Consider the following 20344-nt stretch of genomic DNA (forward strand, 5'->3'; position numbering starts at 1 on the left):
TTTCAATACGGATATGAACGATACATTTTCCGATACCTATATTGAAATATTTGTCATCAAGAACCAGACGACAGAACAATAATGTGTGCAAGATCTGCAAAGTTGCCATATTGGGTTCATCTCCAATGTCAACAAATGTGTGAAAAATGTGGAATAATTTGGGAAGAAATAGGGAACAATTATTTGTAATAAAAAATGGGTATAACGTTCAAGGTTCATTTGGTCAGACGCTAGGGTTAGAGATGTTGAAATCTTTACCTTTACATGTTTCAGCTGGTGATGATGGCCTGCAGATGGCGGCTAAACAATGACATTTGGACACATATGGACTTTTATTTATAAATTAATTCATCGTTTTGATATAAGAATGTCGATAATTGAGACTTGAGGTAGTTGAGATTGCAATTTCGATCATTTTTTCAGCTGTCTCCTGTGTTTGAGACGTTATTCTACATTCCACCATGGATTTCAGAAATTCCCAGTTACAGCTGAAAATGTAAAATAGAACACCCTTTCAACCCCCAAGTTAACAAAATTCATTATTCATTTCTTGTGGACTCGAACGCACAAACTCTTTGACTTCTGACCCTTGAGGACAACTGGAACACGGTGTTAGGGCTTGGTTCCTTCATCCACAATGCTTCAAATTTCCTGTATTACAAATACAACTTTGATGTCTTACTGAGGGAAAAATAAAAAATAAACGTTTTTGCTTGTTGGCAGGCTTGAAGCAGCAGGGGGAATGTGACAAAAAAAGAAACTGTCACAAATGCAGGAATAGACGCTTGAGTGATGGGGTAATGTCACTTTTTTTCACGGTCATAAATTGAAATATAACAAAGTGTCTCCTGCCTGGTAAAGGGCACGATGTCTTTGCTGTGGTCAGAGCAAGAATGATCAAAGACCAACTCTCATTAAAACAGTCGACAGCGCCGCATTGCGTGGCTGTGATTTGAGGCTTTTATGCAGTAAAACAGAAAATCCAGCTCTACTTAAAATATTGTTTGCAGTTTTTCGTAGAGGACTTTTCCGTGATCAAAGGCCTGACAGTTGTCTCATTCTGTGGATAGGAACAATTAAAACCCGACTGAAGTTGCAATTGTTTGGGATACTAAGATAAAACAACTAAATAACCTGTTTCCATGGTGTACTTGTATAAAAACCCGCCAACCCTGCCGTCGGCTGCTGGATGATGATGACTGACCGACTCCATCATTGCCTGTGCGACCTGTGGACCCCCAGACACTTCTGCCTGGATGACTCCCTTGCCCTTCCCCCAAACCATAATCACAATACTTAACAGAAAATTGCAATTACTTGTCTATCCAAAAGCCGTTCACCTTCGTTCATATTGTGTCACAGTAGGGGCTAATAAATCTGTGCAGTGTCATCCAGGTGATCAGGGTGACATTTTACTTTTTGTCACAGCGCTCCCTCCACTAACACCTTTATGTCCTTATCAGGCTCGGTAATAGCACCGTGACATTTGAAGCACTCTCAAGTAAGAGAAAAAGGATATTTCCGCCGGTGCAGTGTTAACCAGCATTTCGACATTATTTTGTGATAATAAACTATGAGATTCTGGCATTTTCACTGAACATAGACGTTGACAGCATGCCTCTCCTCCCCCTCATAATGCCTATTATAACGTCAGATAGAGATGAAAGCCATAATTAGTCCTAGTGGGCAGTGCGGTTGGAGGAGCGTACCTTTCCTCGCCCTTGGGAGACATAACCGGGATTCTCGACACTGTAATAAGTGAGCTAAAAATAGAATGGGTGTTTTTATGGATCACAGGTACCGGGTGAAAGATATCGTTCTGAAGTTTGGACAAGGTTAGTTCTTTTATCAGATCATATTCTTTGATGTGTGCTGTAAGAAGATTTATTTGGACAAATCTATTCAAGGGTCTATTAGCAAAATTACCTGTTTTTTTTGAGTGGGTACCTGCTAGGAATAATATGTGATTGAATGACATTGTATTGGCACCACTGTGTATTTAATGCAATCCATATGGAGCATGCGTTGACTTTTATTTCATTGTCCATAAACTAATTCAGACTGACCGAGTCTTCTTTCTCTCTCGGGACAATTCCTGCATGTGTGAGGCGCATGGCCTTGTGTTCACTGAAAATGGTGAGGGAGAAGAGTTATACAAATTGTTGCAAATGTGGCCAACAAATCAATGCATGGAACGATGTACGAGGAGCAGAGAGACACGCAGACACACAGAGACACAGAGAGACAGAGAGACACAGAGAGACACAGAGAGACACAGAGAGACGCAGATACACACAGAGACACAGAGAGACAGAGAGAGACACAGAGAGACAGAGAGAGACACAGAGAGACAGAGAGACAGAGAGACAGAGAGACAGAGAGACAGAGAGACACAGAGAGACGCAGAGACACACAGAGACACAGAGAGACAGAGAGAGACACAGAGAGACAGAGAGACAGAGACACAGAGAGACACAGAGAGACACAGAGAGACAGAGACACAGAGAGACACAGAGAGACACAGAGACACAGAGAGACACAGAGAGACACGGAGAGACACAGAGAGACACAGAGAGACAGAGAGACAGAGACACAGAGAGACACAGAGAGACAGAGAGAGACACAGAGACACACAGAGAGACACAGAGAGAGACAGAGAGAGACACAGAGAGACAGAGAGACACAGAGAGACAGAGAGAGACACAGAGACACACAGAAAGACAGAGACACAGAGAGAGACACAGAGACACACAGAGAGACACAGAGAGAGACACAGAGAGACACAGAGAGACAGAGACACAGAGGAACAGAGAGAGACACAGAGAGACACAGAGAGACAGAGAGACACAGAGACACACAGAGAGACAGAGAGACACAGAGAGACACAGAGACACAGAGACACACAGAGACACAGAGAGACAGAGAGAGACACAGAGAGACAGAGAGACAGAGACACAGAGAGAGACACAGAGACACACATAGAGACACAGAGAGAGACAGAGAGAGACACAGAGAGACAGAGAGACACAGAGAGACAGAGAGAGACACAGAGAGACAGAGACACAGAGACACACAGAAAGACAGAGAGACACAGAGGAACAGAGAGAGACACAGAGAGACACAGAGAGACACAGAGAGACACAGAGAGACACAGAGAGACAGAGAGAGACAGAGAGATACAGAGAGATACAGAGAGACACACAGAAAGACAGAGAGACACAGAGAGACAGAGAGACACACAGAGAGACACAGAGAGACAGAGAGACACAGAGAGACAGAGAGACACAGAGAGACAGAGAGACACAGAGAAACAGAGAGACACACAGAAAGACAGAGAGACACAGAGAGACAGAGACAGAGAGATACAGAGAGATACAGAGAGACACACAGAAAGACAGAGAGACACAGAGAGACAGAGAGATACAGAGAGACACACAGAGAGACAGAGAGACACAGAGAAACAGAGAGAGACACAGAGAGACACAGAGACACAGAGAAACAGAGAGAGACACAGAGAGACACAGAGACACACAGAAAGACAGAGAGACAGAGAGAGACAGAGAGAGACAGAGAGATACAGAGAGATACAGAGAGACACACAGAAAGACAGAGAGACACAGAGAGACAGAGAGACACACAGAGAGACACAGAGAGACAGAGAGAGACAGAGAGATACAGAGAGACACACAGAGAGACACAGAGAGACAGAGAGACACAGAGAAACAGAGAGAGACACAGAGAGACAGAGAGACACAGAGAAACAGAGAGAGACACAGAGAGACACAGAGACACACAGAAAGACAGAGAGACACAGAGAAACAGAGAGAGACACAGAGAGACACAGAGACACACAGAAAGACAGAGAGACACAGAGAAACAGAGAGAGACACAGAGAGACAAAGAGAGACACAGAGAGACACAGAGACACACAGAAAGACAGAGAGACACACAGAAAGACAGACACAGAGAAACAGAGAGAGACACAGAGAGACAGAGAGAGACACAGAGACACACAGAGACACACAGAAAGACAGAGAGACACAGAGAAACAGAGAGAGACAGAGAGACAGAGAGAGAAAGAGAGAGAGTGAAGACGTGCCTGAGCTGGAACACACGGGTGGAGCAGAAGCAGAAAACCTGCTGGGGGGGCACTAACAACTCAACAATAGGATGTACAGCTCAATGGGAGAGACACAGCTGTGGAAAGACATTTCCAAAAAGAAAACCAACAGATGTTGAACCTGATAGTAGTAGTCTGACACATTCGTCTTATGGTCCTTCATCTGACCGACATCAAGCACAACATTTTGAATATTATCACCACTTTTGGACACCTTCGTGAGGCAGTCATTTGACCTTAGTTCATAGCGCCGATCCCGTGGGTGCTGCGGGGCTGGAGCACCCACTCAAATCTTTGGGCGCCCAGGCGAATTTGCCCTAATTACAAAATGATTCTATAAATATAGCCTAACCTATAAAGCCGGTACTCCCCTTTCTGCAAATGCACGAGCGCAGGGTGGTTTATAAAATGAATGTATGTGCAGCTGTGCCATTGTGCTCCACTCATTTAGCTCTATAGGCAGAGGGCCAGGCTCACACGGCCGGGCCAACCCGAGGCTGCCAGTTTGATCCTGACCCTGCCTTTTTTATATTCTCTTTTTTTTTTTTTACTGACCATCCACTGAGAACATAAATCGCCGCCTATGCTGTTGTTCATATGTGCTGACAGAGAAGATGTTGAACTCTGTGACAGTTTTTGTTTCATGTGGTCAGCCATTAGAGGTATATTAACCATAAACCCATGCATTTTGACGGCTGCCATTATTTATTCCCACAATAGAATTGTTTGGTGAATTGGACATTTGTACTCACTCCACTCTAAATATTTTGTTACAAGTAAATACATCGCCTTTATTATATCCCGCCTTTCCAAATCAGATAAAATAGAATCAAAGACATTCCCCACTTACATCTCTTCCCTCGTGGGGGTCATGTTGACAATGCACGCTATGAGCCGCTCTCATTTGGGGGGAGGAGCCTGCAGCCCTGGGACCGTGCGCAGACAGCGGTCTTGTCCAAAGCTGCGTGGGTCTCTCCGCTCTCCCGGTCGTGTGGAAACGGGCTCCGCGGTGCACCTGTGGACTTGCTGGGATTTATTACCACTTGTGCCACGCGCGGATTCAACTTAAAATATGAGCGTTGCCACGTGGAAACCCGGCGACACATAGGTAAAAACGCAAGCGCTCATCCATGCGCCTTTTCGCCTTGGATTTGGATCTACCTTTGTGCGTAATGAGGCTGTCTTTCTCCTGAGAGTGGCACACGGCTGCAGGTGCGAGAGAGAAAAGCACTGGAACGCCTTTTACCTTTTCTCCCACACCAAGAGCCACAAGGGGAGGCTGTACTGTCATCTCATCTGTGCTTTGAAGCCATTGTTGTTCAACCCCTCAAACAACTTTTTTTTTTTTTTCTCTTGATAGATCTCAAGCGAGAGAAAAAAAAAAAATGAAAGGCGGCTCTTTTCCACTCTTGACTCGCTTTATGTTCTGCAGGACAACGCGGCTGGGAATTACGATGCATCTCCTCCTCGCAGCGGTGGTCCTTATGCTGGCCGTGACTGGCATCGCGAAAGGTAAACTGGCACAGCACTTTCCCCCTCTCTGACCAAGATGCAGATTTGGCACAATTTTGCCCAGTGTAGTATGAAAAAAAAAAAATTAAAGAAATGTTTAAAAAAAAATGCAACAGTGAGATTGAGGCTCAGTTATTGTAAATCTAATGTTTCATGCATATCTGACTTTTATTATAGGATGGGAGTGCAGCCCCGGATGCAACATGGAGAATGGATTTTGTGAGAAGCCAGGGAAGTGCAGGTGCGTGTTGTGTGTATGTGTGTTGGATTTAACCGGCTCATCTCCCTGTGAGTGGAACTGGAATGCTTTCTGATAACGTTGCCATAAAAAAAAAAGAAAAGAAAAAAAAGGTGGATTTTTGGAATGCTTCCATCTGTGGAAGGCCTGGGTCCAAAACGCTGGCTTTCTTTGGTGGAGTTTTTGATGAAATGCTGAGACATTTTTTTTTGCAAAGAGCCTTGACAGATACAGGCAGCCAATATCATTTCTAGTTCAGGCGGTTAAATCGGAGGGAGACTCATTTATTTTAGGCACCAACCAGTCTCCGAATGACTGTGAGACTTTAGTAAAGCATTTTTCATTTAATGTTTTGTCGGGTCCTTTCTAATTGGCAGTAGGTTCTGTAGCTGTATGGAAATGTTTAAAAGTTACAGAATACTGCCCTGGGTATGTTTTTAGGGAGTATCAATATACATTTTCCGCATAATACCAAATAATAGTATTTATTCATTCATTCTGGATTCCCCAAATTCATCCCTGGTCCATCCCTAATATATCGAATAAAGTTGTGCTATCTTCAATCCTGCTTCAAATAATGGGAAAAGACCGTAAAAAAAAAATGATCGTACTGTACAATTGTGCAGGGCCTGTGTTGAGTGAAATACTCCACAAAGTACAGGAAAAGCGCCCTAACCGCAGTGCTCCCAGTCATCCGTCTCCCGCTTTGGGAGCGTCTGTGACAGTGCTCTTCCGCCCCGCGCTGTGGGCGAGTATTAATAGTTCAACGTTGCTCCATTTCTTTCTAGGTGCAAACCAGGATGGCAAGGGGAGAACTGCGACCGGTGTGTAGCGTTCCCCGGCTGCATGCACGGCTCCTGTGAGAAGGCCTGGCAGTGTGTGTGCGAGGAGGGCTGGGTGGGCAGCCTCTGTGACCAAGGTGAGTCTCCTCCACTGAATCACACACCGTGCACTGACTGGGTTATATATAGGAGACTATAGAGGCAAGGACACCCTCTGCACTACATAATAAGGTCACTTAGGAAGAAACACACCCACTGTTCTGTGGGATGGCTCCTATATTACAGGGTTAATGTGGCAAATACTGTCATGTCATGAGTTTTGGGCTTAGTGGTCTTCTCTCAAGCATTTTCTTTCAAATACCGCTATAATATCTGTATTGTCAGGCCACTTCAACACCTCCATTCTCATCAGCTTGTCTCATTAACTTCCCTCCTCATAGCAAAGGGATTGTCCCACGGGTTTGAGGACAGACCAGTCGCAGCCGTTCATTTCCAAGTGCATCTCTCAAATGTGGTAAATGTTCCTCTCAAAATAAGTCAAGGTGGTGGAGTATTTGTTTTTGAATGAATTGTTTTTATGGGACATTCTTGGAGGTCAAAACGCCAATGTTCCTGCGCTGTCTGAAACACAGTGTGGGCTTTGTTTTTAAATGTTCTCCTCAGAGAAGAAAGTGCGGCGGAGACATGACAAGTGAACTGATGTGTTGATTTGTTTAATAGTTTTAGGCACAGAACACCCAGCCTTGTTTGGTTCACAGACTTCAGACAGCAGTTATGGTTTATCCATATTGGAGTTCTTTTTGGAGCATCTAAATTTTAAATCTTATCTACGAGCAATTATCTGGCTATTTGGCTAATAGTGTGTTGCCATGGTTGCTGACCATCAAGGGTCGATCTATAGAATAGAAAAGGCATGTAATCTCTGCAGGCCAGGACACATTCTCAAGGGGCTTTTTAGACTAGATGCCCTTCCTCATTCAGCTGAAGACAGACTGAGCCTCTAAGTTCCGCATGAGACTGGAGGCACCGGATAATCACTGGATATTCAGGTCACATACACAGTATGCTTCATTAGTGTTTGTAAGAGCGCAGACTAAATGTAGGCAATTATATGAATGTGTATGCAGCATTAAGTCTTTGCGTGCCTTGAAGGAGGCCCAGACCTCGCATTGGGAACCTGAGATAGTGCTATTGAATCTAAATCTCCATGCATGTACTACGCTGTGGATCTAATTGTTGAATTGATCAGAACAATTACTGAAGATATTTTCCCTCTCGTAATTCTCAATAGAATAATTACCTTCGTCTTCTCAATTACTGTTAAAGGCTCTGCAGTAAATGGAGGACTGTAATTTGCAATTGACATTTCATTTGGAAATATATAGTACCTTGTTTCTTGAGAGTTATTAGGATAATTAATACCGCCATGACCAGAGATGCACACTCCACTCTTAGTGATATGAGCCATTTGCCCCGAGGACTGAACTAAGGATTTCCTTAGTAACCGACTGAAGGAAAACCACTCTGCTGCAGTGCTCCCCATAATTATTACCTGATTATCACTGCAGCACATTATATATTCAGGAGGACAGTGGTATAGAAAGCTGTCAAACAGCCAGTTCAAACCATCTATAAGCACTTCCTGCCATTGCGTGTCAAACTAGTTTGGCACATAATTAAAAACATTACAAGCTTTAACATTTAAGAGAGGCTTTTGTAGAAGTGTTAACTACAGGGTTAGCAGCAGGTTTTAGGATAAACCCCATAGAGATAGATCTGGTTGTTTTCAGTGGACAAACTGTATTACCTAAATAACTACAATTTACTAATTGCAACCATTATTGCAATGTTGATCTGATTGCTATTAACTGCTCAGCTGTAACGCTGTACAGGGCGGCAGAGTCCAGTTAAAGTCACTCCTGCAGTGTAAGTACAAAGTTGAATCTGTGCCTAAGGCAGTGGATGAAAGAGAAGAGATTAAAAGCAGAAAGTGTATCCAGGCTGATGGAGAGTTTGACCTCATGTCACTACATTGTTCAGCATTTCTGCAGCAGGATAGAAGTCTCTTTCCTTTGTAATTCCTTGTGTTTAGTTCTGGGGATATTTTTGGTGAGGTTGTGGGATGGGTGCACAGTATTGTTGAAATGTTATTTCTTAACGCACGACCGGACAACACTAAGTGCATAATGATTCAAAGTAATTTATTATATTTATGAAAGAAATTGTACCTAAGGTTTCATCACATGTATTGTTCTTTAGTGATATTATTTTATAGCAATTATGGTTTTCTTTTTACCAAACATTTCTTTGCTCATTCCTGTGAAACAGATCAACTTTAGGAAAACAAAACTCTATTCTCCTCCATTCTTTATACAGTATGTTTGCACACATGCAAAAGAGACTGTGTGCACCGAAGTAGTGAAAATGTGAAGGTGCCGTTGAGATTTGTATCTTTCATAAATGCCACTAATAATACACAGATTCTAATGATCTTTGGTCCCTTGCAGACACTCGACTGTGCTCCTCAGGGCCATGTTCTGCCAATGCCACATGCATCGAGACGGGCGAGGGGGGCTACCTGTGCGTCTGCCCCCACGGCTACACCGGCGACTACTGCCACCTGAAGAAAGGCCTCTGTCTGGAGAATAGGTAAAGCATACTCTGTCTCCACTTATTTCCAATTAGCTGTAATAATCAATACACTCTGCGCCGGCTGTCCGCTCTAAAGGCATCTAATCGAAAGCCCCTGTGCTCCAGTTGTTTGCTTGTTTGATGTTACCCGTTTGCTGATAATATATGATGGTGGTTTTCATCGGGGCTCTGCCCTGAAGATGTTGTTTCGTGTCGTTGTCCTTTATTGAAGCTAATGGGAGTCTTGCAGTTTTGTGGTTTAAGCAGTGTTTTTTGTGCTTAAGCTGTAAGCAAGAGCAGCATTCCTCATACAAAGTGGCAAGTAAGTGTCGCATAAATTGGCTTCTGGCGCATCATTTAAAGTTAGTTTGTTGTTCAGTGAGTAGACTTGGGGACTTTTGGGGACTTGGAAGCACTATTATCGAATGAAATTGCCTGGGCTGCAAGATGAATCACTAAAGCTTTGAAATTGCCATTGCACAGTGAAAAGTCTTGATTTGTAAAAGTCAACTGAAAATCCAGAGAATACTTGACAAAATTTGCTGTGAGATTTTTTTCCCCAAAAGTGTTAAAAACATGAATTTGTTTTGTTTAGGAGACAGCCAGAGTTTGTTATTCTGTCCTGCAACACCATTAATTCATGATGTAGCATACAGTTGTATCAGTTTGTGCTCAAACTTATGAACAGAGATTGCATTTCTCTCCTTCGAAGTCTTGGAAGTCTTGGGAGTCTTGTTTTGTCATTCAACTGAAGAATTTCCATATGATTTGCACGCTCTGCATTCTAGCAGTATATTCATATATGGACCAGCAACTTTTATCCCCAATATTGTACTGAAAGTAACATAGCTTTACTGGGTTTCTCCTCCTGATAACCAAGACTATCAGGACAACCAGACTGGCAATTTATTTTCTATGGAAAACCAACCAAGATATTCACTGAACAATAGTCATCCGTCCTACTGCAAAAGAGGGTTATAGAGAGATAAGTTTCAAGCAAGCCAATTCCTGGGTATCTCCAATATAAAATGCAAACAGATAGTGAAGCTTTCATTAAACATTAAAAACATGGTAATTCTCCACATTTTCAAAGCTGTATCAGTATCACAATTTATATCTGACATTATTCCCTTTCCCTGCTTGCTTTGCAAAGGCCTGGACACACATTCTGTTATGACTTCTATGTGTTTAGCAGAGCTTGTTCTCTTTATCATTCAGGTTGTGTCGAGTGCTATTGCGTTTATGTTGTGACCTTTTCTGGTTGTCAGTCCAGTAACAACTTTCATATTGTAGGTTTATGCTGGTGGGGGGGGGAAGCAGCAATCGGGTGAAACATAAAAGCATCAGCAGAATCCAGTGACATTGGGCTATGGGGAAATGTAAATGTAATTTTTGATAATATAATTACAGGAAAGTTGTGAACTAACAGTTTAAAATATGTTTAAAAAAATAAAAGTGGTCTAGGGCCTAATTAATCCATTTATCAATCCTGACATCTCTTTCTTGGCACCTTCAAAACCCATATTGGCAGAGATTATGAGCTGTAAGCCAATCTCCTAATGCAGTGAAGTGCATGCAATTCAATAAAGGCACCAATCGTTTTTTCTTACTTGGCCGCTTCCCAGTTTAGATTGGATATGGATATACCCTGAAGAAAAGTCTGAATTTATTTAAGGCCTTGACTTTCTGCTCACATCCTCCTCAGCTGCCCGTCAGACGGCATAGATCTGTGAAGAAACCCCCGGCCCCTGCGCCCCTCGCCCATAAATGCATATATAAAATACTCGGGGGACGCGGGGAGCAGCCACAGCCCTTCACGAGCCCAGTGTGTTTGTTCTGTCAGAAGGACTTGTAATCCACCTGAAAGACATTGCTGGAATCCAGTAGCCTATAGCCGAGTGTCAGACAATTGGCAGACCTTTTTTTTAAAGTGTAATTACAGTCTGAGCTGGGAGAGGAGTGCACTCTGATTCTGTGTCATGGGAATTCATCTCTAATAAAGGCCGATGTGAGGCCTCATTAATCAGCTGCTCTGGAGGACAGTGGAGGAGTCTGGAGGAGCGGCACAAGATGTGAAACTCTCACAGAGGGCAGTAATTACACTATTTGTTATAAGAAATATAGATTATTAGGTTTTTCATCGGGGCAGGGAGGTGCAGGCCGTGTGTGGATCAATGCAGTGGGTGTCAGAGAAAGCATGTTCAGATCTTTCTTTTGCCACACATGCTGTTTCTCAATAAGCCGGCCTGTGTGGAGGCCGGTCAATAAAAAATAAAAACTTCAAAAAAAAACATGATCCAGAATTCCATCTGAATAATCTCATGTTTTCGGCTACAGCTGAGTTGATCTGAAGTTGTTTATCATGGTAGTTTATCTAGGGTTGGACTAGTATGAAAAAATGATGGGACTAGCATTTTTCATTCTAATCAAAATCAGCAAATTCTCATAATTCAAGCAATTCAGACGGTTGCGTCATTCAGCTCAGTGTTGTTTTCGTCAGCTAAGACTAAAACAATATTTTATAATAACGCAATAGCTCCTTGATAACTAAAACATGACGAGACATTTATAAGTTTAAATTGACGAGACAAAAATAGGAGAAAGTAGTTTGTATGAACACAGAAAGCCTGTTGATGAATGAATGCGCAGACGGCTGAGAGAGGGAGAAGTCATGCTCACAATAACACTTCTGCATCTTGTGGTGTAATCTGTCTGTAAAAAGCTTAGTACAGCCCGTCGACCTTCATCACAATTTTCAATGCTTTTTGTCAACACTTGTCAAAATGAATTTGTTGAAATACTTATACTTAATTACTTTTTATAATGAAATGGACTAAAACAAGACACTTTTTGAGAACTAGACTATCACAAAACTCTCTATCTATTATAAAACATGTAGGAATGACTAAAATGTGACTAAGACGAAAAGCACGTTCATCCAAAAGATGAAAAGGACATGAAATGTGGGGGTGCCAAAAACGACACTGATTCAGATGGTCATTTCATTTGCAGAATGATAACATTTCATGAAGCGAAAAGGGCTTAATCCAATGTTGTTATCTCGACTGCACATGCCCACAGTGATGTCTCTCTCATGGACCTGCACAATAAAAATAATGTTAGCCTAATGTGGTGCACCGTCACAGTTGTGCACTTAGAGCTGTAAGCTTTAACTGGGATGCAGCAGGAGCCATAAATCAAGTTACACAGACATTTTTCGGAATGAGGTATTGAATTCAGAAAGCTTTCCGTTCATTACGCTGTAGAAGGGAGATGCAAATTTATGTTGAAATAACTAAGGAGACGTTGAAGAGCACATTCAAGTTTGTTTGTGTCCGCAGGATTAAAAATGTGGATAAATGCTCGATTTTTTATTTGCATAACTCTGCCGACTGTGGAGATGTATCGGGCCCAGATTGTGTAGCGGCGCATTTGAAAAGTGTAATCTGTTGGGACCGATCCTACAACCTCTGACTCATAAATCTAGCGCCCTGCCAGGTGAGCTAAAATTCCGGGGGTCTAGTGGGATTAGTGGGATTAGGGTGTTAACATTTCGTTGGAACTAAATGAGTAATGACGATGGCAAATAAGCGCCTCAGGACTTTGCCAGCCCATGGTTCACCAGACAGTCACAGAACCACTGGGGCAACATCTTCAGACATCACTGTATCGACATGTCTTTTCCTGTGCGTGTTTTTCGGTGTCATGCGTCGCACACCGTCTGTTCTTTCTTCAGCTGCCACGGTCTTCGGAGGCACAGTTGTAGCCTCGTTGCCGTCTCCGTGTTGTGTTTGCAGACTCTTCAAACCACGCTGTGAGCCGTTTGTCTCGCAGTCATAGCTGTTGGTTGCTTGTGTGTATTGTTTCTCCCAGGGAGCATTGCAGTTCTGGGACAGTGGATTCGTGGCTTTTGTTGCGACTTTGTCTATAAATAGCAGGCGTGGGGTCTATGCTAAAAAATGTATCACCGATTCCCTTTTAAAGAAGAGCAATTAAAGAAAGAAACGGCCTCTCTTTGAAAGTGATGCGTGACTTTGCTGGAAACAGGACACCGTCAGCTGGTGTCCATGGAGATGCCGCGGGTCTTAAAGCAGTACTAAGTAACTCATTTACCTTAATAAATCCTTTCCGTAGTCCCTGTGGGGGTAATACAAGTGTTTATGGGATGATTGGAGGGTGTTTCATCTCCCGCTGGTGTCTCTGGCCAGAAAACCATGTTTGCAACTTGACTGCCCCCGGTGCGGAGAAAGCAATACACACTAATGTAATCACGAAGAAGAGGCTAACATGCTAACGGGCAAAGCTAACTGCGGGCTAACGTCACTTTAAACAGTATTTACAGCCAAGTTTGAGTGAAAAAAAATGTTTCCATTTTATAATTGGATGCACAGTAACCCTCTCTCCCTTCGCCTTTCCTGTCAGCGTAGTATTTACTCTTCAAGACAATTAATAAATAAAAAAATCTTAACTTGCTACTACACCTGCAGTTGCGCTTATGGCCTCTAAGGGGAAGAGTTACTTAGTACTGCTTTAATGTTATTCTAGTTGTTGAAAACCATACAAATCACTACATTAGGTCCTCTTCCAAATCATTCACTGCAAATCTATCATCACCGGTGTCCTGTGTTGTTTGTCTTGTGGCGTAGAAGACAATGGCCTGGAATGTTCCGCAGTGAGGCTTTAAGCGTGCCGACCTGGTGCTTCATTTCCACTGTGTTCAGACTCCCCAGTGACCCCAAAGTGCTCTGCTGACCTGCCCTCTCCTGTACTCCTCAGGTCGCCCTGTCAAAACGGTGGTACGTGCTTGGCGGTGGATGGCTCGCCCTCCTTCTCCTCCTGCGCCTGCCCCTCCGGCTTCTCCGGCGACTACTGCGAGATAAACATGGACAGCTGCCAGCCCAACCCCTGCCTCAACGGCGGCACCTGCACCAACCACGGCCTGGCTTTCGCCTGCCTGTGCGCGCAGAATTTCACGGGATTCACTTGCAACGACACGCTGGACCTGTCGCCGTGCGCCGGCCGGCCCTGCGCCAACGGCGGCACCTGCGCAGGGCAGTTGGATGGAACGTTCCGCTGCGCGTGCCAAAAGTGGTTCACGGGGCCCACCTGTTCCCTCCAGCACAGACCCAGGGTGCGAGCCAAGCCGGTGGCGCCAAAGCCGGTGGAGCATAGGGTTTTCTCGCTCACCCCGCAGCACTACTCCCTCCCGGCGCACGCCTTCCACAAGCTGCTGCGTCCGCCGGAGAGAGACCTCCTCAAAATCACCATGAAGGAGACGGTGCACTCGCAAGGCGTCCTGGTCACCCACGGACAGCTGGTGTGCTTTGGCATGCTGGCCCTGCTCACCTGCCTCGTCATTCTGGGCACCACGGGCATCGTTTTCTTTGGCCGATGCGAGGCGTGGTTGGCTAACGCTAAGTACAGCCAGCTGGTGCGGCAGCAGAGGGAGCACCTGCTGAAGGAGGTGAGCGGCAGCGGCGGGGTGCAGGAGGAGCCGGAGCATTCTGTCAACATCATCCTCCCCGAGAAGATCCGGCTGAGCAGCTTTGGCAGGCACTACACCTCCATCTGAGCAAATGGATTTGATATGGATGTGACGAGGCTGTATCTGGCACTGGGGCCGAGCGACATTGACCAAAAGGAATATCTCCCTATTCTTTCGGACTTTCTCCATACTGGTAATCAAGTGATATTTTTGCAAAACCATCAGAAATGTACAAAAAATGTAAAGATTAAAGGACCTGTACCAGTTTTTTCTTCTAGTTTAATTACATTCATAATCTCCTCCTTCAGTATACTGCAGAGTTTTAAGACAGGTCTATGTACTCATCCCTGTGAAAACCTGGTGATGTTCGAAATGTGTTCGAGAGTTTGGCCCACAGGATAACTCTTTAAACTTCTCAATTACTCTTTCCTTGTTTGTAAAACAAAAGAATCGGGTACAGGGCCTTTAAACTACAAAACATTTCAATGAGGCACAAATATCACTTTACACACGCATCTCCTTTTTTCTTCATTTTTTTTTTACTCTGCAAGCCTTTGTCCCTGCAGTGTTTTTGTAGCCTTTGATTGGTTTCTTCCTTTTTGATGACACACACGATATCGCTATTTACATATATTTCAAAAAGTATATTGCTCACATCTACCTGAAACTAAGTAAAGTAGCATTAAACAAAGTGGTCCAGAGGCATTTTGTCAGATTTTGTAATCACTAGGGGCAGTTGGTTAAACGGGGAGATGAGGTGCATTTGCTCATCTTCTTAAACCCAGACCCAACAATACCAAACCTGATGGTGCCGTTTTGTTATGTATGACATCCATCAGTTTCTTCTGCTGTGATGGCACACTGGACACACTGATTGTAATAACAGAGAACAAAGTGCTCCTATACCTTTATTTGAACACAACAGCTCAGTATGAGCCAGGTCGAGTGCTGAAACCTAATGTGTTCACAGGTCTCTAATGTGTTGTGCCCGTTTCTTTTTAATGACCAATTATTCAGATGATGAATGTTCTCTCTGCCTCATTTGTGCAAAATATTGTGATTGTTCATTAGCTTATTTGTCATATCTCTGATGTATACTTTCACACTTGCATTGATCATAGTTTGTCTAATTGTAGATGCAGTTTCCTTGATTAGCTTTGTTCAGGATCCATTAGTCTGGGTGGAGCTGCGAAAGATTGACTGTTGTACAGTTGAATGTGACGCTAGACGACATTGTACAATGTTTGAATGTATTCTCACGTGTATCGAAAGGTTCTAATGTAACGTATTTATACCAAATAGTCATTTGGTGGAAAGGTTGTCAGAGTTGTATTATTTACAATGACAATATGCTGCAAATGTGCCAGTGTTGTGATTATAGGTTTGGAAGAAGGCTGCATCAAACACAAAACTTCCAGTAGGCTGCTTTCTGTATTTTTGAGATTTCCCAAATTACCTTGAAAATGTATTTTAAACAAAGATTATTCATATAAATGAAGGTCACTCCGGACAAATAAACCAGTGTGATGTGGAGTCTCTGTCAGGGGTTCTGCAGAATGTAGCCAGTGAAGTGTTCAGTTGCTTGTCTTTTGTTAGAAATAAGTCATTATGTGAAATTTGTGATCTTTATACAAACCCCCCACACGCACACACACACTTTTGTTGCAGCACTGACATTTGGAGACAACCGTCCCGCCTTGCACCGATTGGCTGAACATAAGCACAGTAGATTTTAGTGGTGTGGTGGGTTGAAGGAGGGGCCCTTTACAGCAGGGGTTCCCGAACCTTTTAGGCCAGACAACTCTGGGAAACTCTTCTTTAAAATGTAATTAGCATTTATAAAGCTTTTAGTGCAAAACATTTACAATCTGGTTTAATGATGTTAGTTTAGATATTTGGCTTAATTTCACTCAAATATGCTGTTTTCAATCAAAAATACACAAGTCATGTGTGACAACCAAATGTCAGAAATGTCTCAATCATCTTGCAACCCCCACTTCAGTGACCCGTGACCCCCACTTTGGGAAGCGCTGCTCCGCAGGACCTGCCAACTCGTCTGTGTCTTTGGAGACTACTGCCACCGTGTAACTCTGTCACAACACTTTCTTCCACATACCGCGCGGAGCTGCCTGTAGATAGTTAGGTCTTACTTTTGTTTCAATAACACATGTTTTCAATGATTTGTATTATAAGATAAAATCTATGAAATGAAATATACAGTTAATACCTTTTATCTGTGGATTATTAAATGTAGTGTCTTGTGTTGCCAGGACTGATTTGAACACAGATGTGCGTATGTCTGTTTCATTAGGGGCAGAATATTACATGTAAAAACTGAAAGAATGATGTATTATTTAACACTATTACAGTAATATAAATGTTCCCTCGCATTGTACACCGCCTGGCCCTTTTCATACATGGACTGGCCAATACAGAGTCCAGATCTTAATCTTTGGGATGTGCGGGAGAAGGCTCTGTGCTGTGGTCACACTCCCCCATCATCAATATATGATCTTGGTGGAAATGTTTGCAGCACTGGATCTTTTGACATTGCAGAAGTTTATTGAAACAATGCCACAATCAGAGCTGAAGGGTCCGACCAGATATTGCAATGCGTGACTTCTTTTCGCTTCTTTCTTTTGGGGGGGGTCAGGCAGTGTACTTGCATATTAGAATGTGAAGGGGTTTGACTGACCGTAGTGCTTCAGTCCAAACTGTGTTTTGATGTTTGACTTCTTTTAATAAACTGTATAGTTTATTCTCCATTCATGTTGGTCTATGTCTATGGTAAAAGCGTATATTCTTTCTCATTAGGCTTGTTGCCAGACACATTTATCGCAGTGGCTTCTTTGAGTTTTGAGAAATGCCAAAATGAACTGTGGCCCCTTTGACCCCGACGTCTCATAACTTGTCCCTGGACACATACAAAATCTTATTATAGCATAGTAAATCATAAGGAAATGGCATAAGCACTGGAGATTCGAATGTATGAATATAGTGTGAGTGAGTGGTTGATGGCGCAGATTGGCAGCCTCATTTCTGTCAGTCTACCCCAAGGCAGCTGCGGTTACACTACAGTAGTGGCCGACCACCCCTGAGTATGAAGGAAATTAATACTGCATAGCACAGCGTCTGCCCGAATATATTGCCCAAATGCTGTAGTGTTGATGACAAGACAATGTTCCTTTAAAACCGTTTTGGAGAGAATGTTTTCTGAGAACTGTTTGAATTCCACACAACTGAGTTTGAATGAATCGTTGTGGTAAGTGCAGTATCATTTGTTCCCACCAGAGGGCAGAGACATTATATTCCGGCCCCCTTTGAGAATGCTGTGCTCTCTGACAGCAATGACCTAAAGTCAAAATCAAACAAAAATATAAATACATAAAGCTCTAGTCGTCTTAAAGCCCAGAAACAAACAAACAAACAAACAAAGGAAGCACCTCGACACAAACTGGCTGACCCACAAGGCCTGGGACTCGGGACCTTTACGCTGATGTACATGTACAATCCTCGCAGTAAAAGGCGTGGCTTCTTGACTTTTTGGCAAGTCGCCTCCATCAGATGGTTGACCATGTGAGAAGTGCACCTTCCCAGTTCACCTGAACCGACCTGAACGTCTGCACGGCTGCTCTGCGCTCCCCACTGTACTGACACTCCCACGCCGGCCTGCTGCTTCCTCACTGCGGTCTGTGGCTCCCCCTTGTGGCAGACATCGAGAAGACAGATCCAAAATACAGTAGTTAAAATACAGTACAGTTTGGTAGCTTCTTATTACAAGTCTTGTTTAGTCAAATGCCCGATACATTTAACACTTACATCATTATTTATTTTTTGGAGGGATGAGGGGATTTCATTATTTTGGAGTTGATCTCGTCTAAAGTAAAGAATTGTGTGGCCCAGAATACTTTTGAAATCAAGCAGGCTACTCAAAGAAGGAACTAGATTCCTTTCAGAGGGGGTAATCGGTCATCAGTGGTTGGATGGAGGCATGGAGGGAAAAGGGAGAAGTTGAAGGAGGTGGCCGTAAGTCTGCAGAATGAACACAAGATGGCAGAGTTGCGGCGTTCTGAACCTGGCCCCCTTCTCTCTCGGGCCAACACGGAGACGCTGATGCATGCTTTAATCACCGTCATATGGACTACTGTGATGCCCTGCTCTGTGGTCGGCCTAAAGAGGGGACATCAGGTCTACAACTGTTACTACATTCAGCCGCTCAAATGTCCTGACCATATAGAGGGGACCACATTACACTGGGGTGAAATTATTTTTACTCTAGTGCAAGTAAAAAGTAGGCTATGACCCAAAGAATTACTGAAGTAAAAGTAAAAAAAATAAATGAATAAATAAACTGTAATAAATTGTGTGACACAAAAAAAAATGCAATTATGTGGAAATCGTGATATTTCCAAAGAAAATTCCAAGAAAATGACATACAAAATACTTCTAAACAACAAGGTGCAAAAGATAATCTACATCTATTTTAAATCAAAATTAAGCATCGCTGTGAAATAGTTACAGTCATAAGAGTACAGATATTTCATTATAATTTTACTCTAGCAGAATAAACCAACAAGTTACTCAAGTACATGTAAGAGTACTCCCCACCTCAGGTTTCATGATGGAGTTTAAGGTCCTTTGGTTTGTGGTCGTGTGTAGTATAAGTCTCTTAATGGTCTGGGTCCTTCTTATCTTTCAGAACTGCTTTTACCTTAATGAACCTTGGCGGTCCTTGCACTCCTCCAGCATGGGTCTCCTTGTCATTCCCAGTCAGGACTCACCCTCAGGGCGAGGCATCTTTCCAGTATAATGGCCCTCACCTCTGGAACTGCCTGCTGGAGGGGCTCAGGGAAGCAGAGAACGTTTATGTGTTTAAGAGCAGGCTCAAGACCCACCATTTTAGTTGAGCTTTCAGCTCATACTTTTTGCAGTAATATTAGTTTGTTTTAATATATTTTGTTATTACTGTTTAAAGACTGTTTCTTTTATTCTTTTGCTTCCTTTGAAGGAGCCCTCTGCCTCGGGAGAGGCTGTGGCTGTTTGGGTGCTGTCCAGCCTTATGTGCCTTATGTACTTCATTTTTATTCTGTTGTGAGTGTGCATGGGGGGTGGGTGTAGAGGGTGGTGGGTGTAGGTGTGTGAGTGAATGTGATATCTGTACATATTGGGGCTTCTGGGCGAGAATGTTTTTCATATTTTAAGGAGTTGACAGCTCAAGTTGAGGGGCTTATACTCATGTTTGTTCAATGATATATAGAAAAGGAGATTCTTAATCTCAGCGGGACTTTCAAATACAATAAATAAAAATAGCCTTTTATTATTTTAACTCCAGAGCCAGACTGTTTTGATAATGCATTATGTGCAATTAGAAGCAATCATATGGGAGCAATCTAAAACCAGAGCACCACACAATACAGTAACCCGAGGGTCATTTCACAGGTTTCCCATGTGTATTCTGAGGAGCCAAATAAATGCTATAAATGTGATGTTTCTTAACTGAAACAAAGAAAGTGCTCACTGCACATTGTTTTGAAAATAATAAACATTCATTTGCTGATTTAACTTGTATCTCTCTC

At 43.1% G+C, this 20344-nt stretch overlaps 1 protein-coding gene across 2 annotated transcripts; it reads left to right on the plus strand.

Annotated features, from left to right (window-relative positions):
* Window positions 1–5055: 5055 nt before the first annotated feature.
* Window positions 5056–15042, plus strand: dlk1 (delta like non-canonical Notch ligand 1; the record flags this gene model as incomplete). 2 transcript variants are annotated; one of them, XM_079573146.1, is made up of 6 exons in its annotated part: window positions 5056–5228; window positions 5553–5632; window positions 5810–5873; window positions 6659–6789; window positions 9160–9301; window positions 14060–15041. In XM_079573146.1, the coding sequence occupies 5 exons, from the start codon at window positions 5575–5577 to the stop codon at window positions 14853–14855; spliced, it is 1191 nt and encodes a 396-aa protein (XP_079429272.1). In that variant the 3' UTR covers window positions 14856–15041. The 2 variants fall into 2 exon arrangements, with proteins under 2 accessions (XP_079429272.1, XP_079429271.1); XM_079573145.1 differs by lacking the exon at window positions 5056–5228 and having other exon boundaries at window positions 5542–5632; window positions 14060–15042.
* Between the last annotated feature and the right edge of the window lie 5302 nt (window positions 15043–20344).

Source organism: Gobius niger (genome assembly GCF_951799975.1).
Source record: "Gobius niger genome assembly, chromosome: 16".
Taxonomy (NCBI): domain Eukaryota; kingdom Metazoa; phylum Chordata; class Actinopteri; order Gobiiformes; family Gobiidae; genus Gobius; species Gobius niger.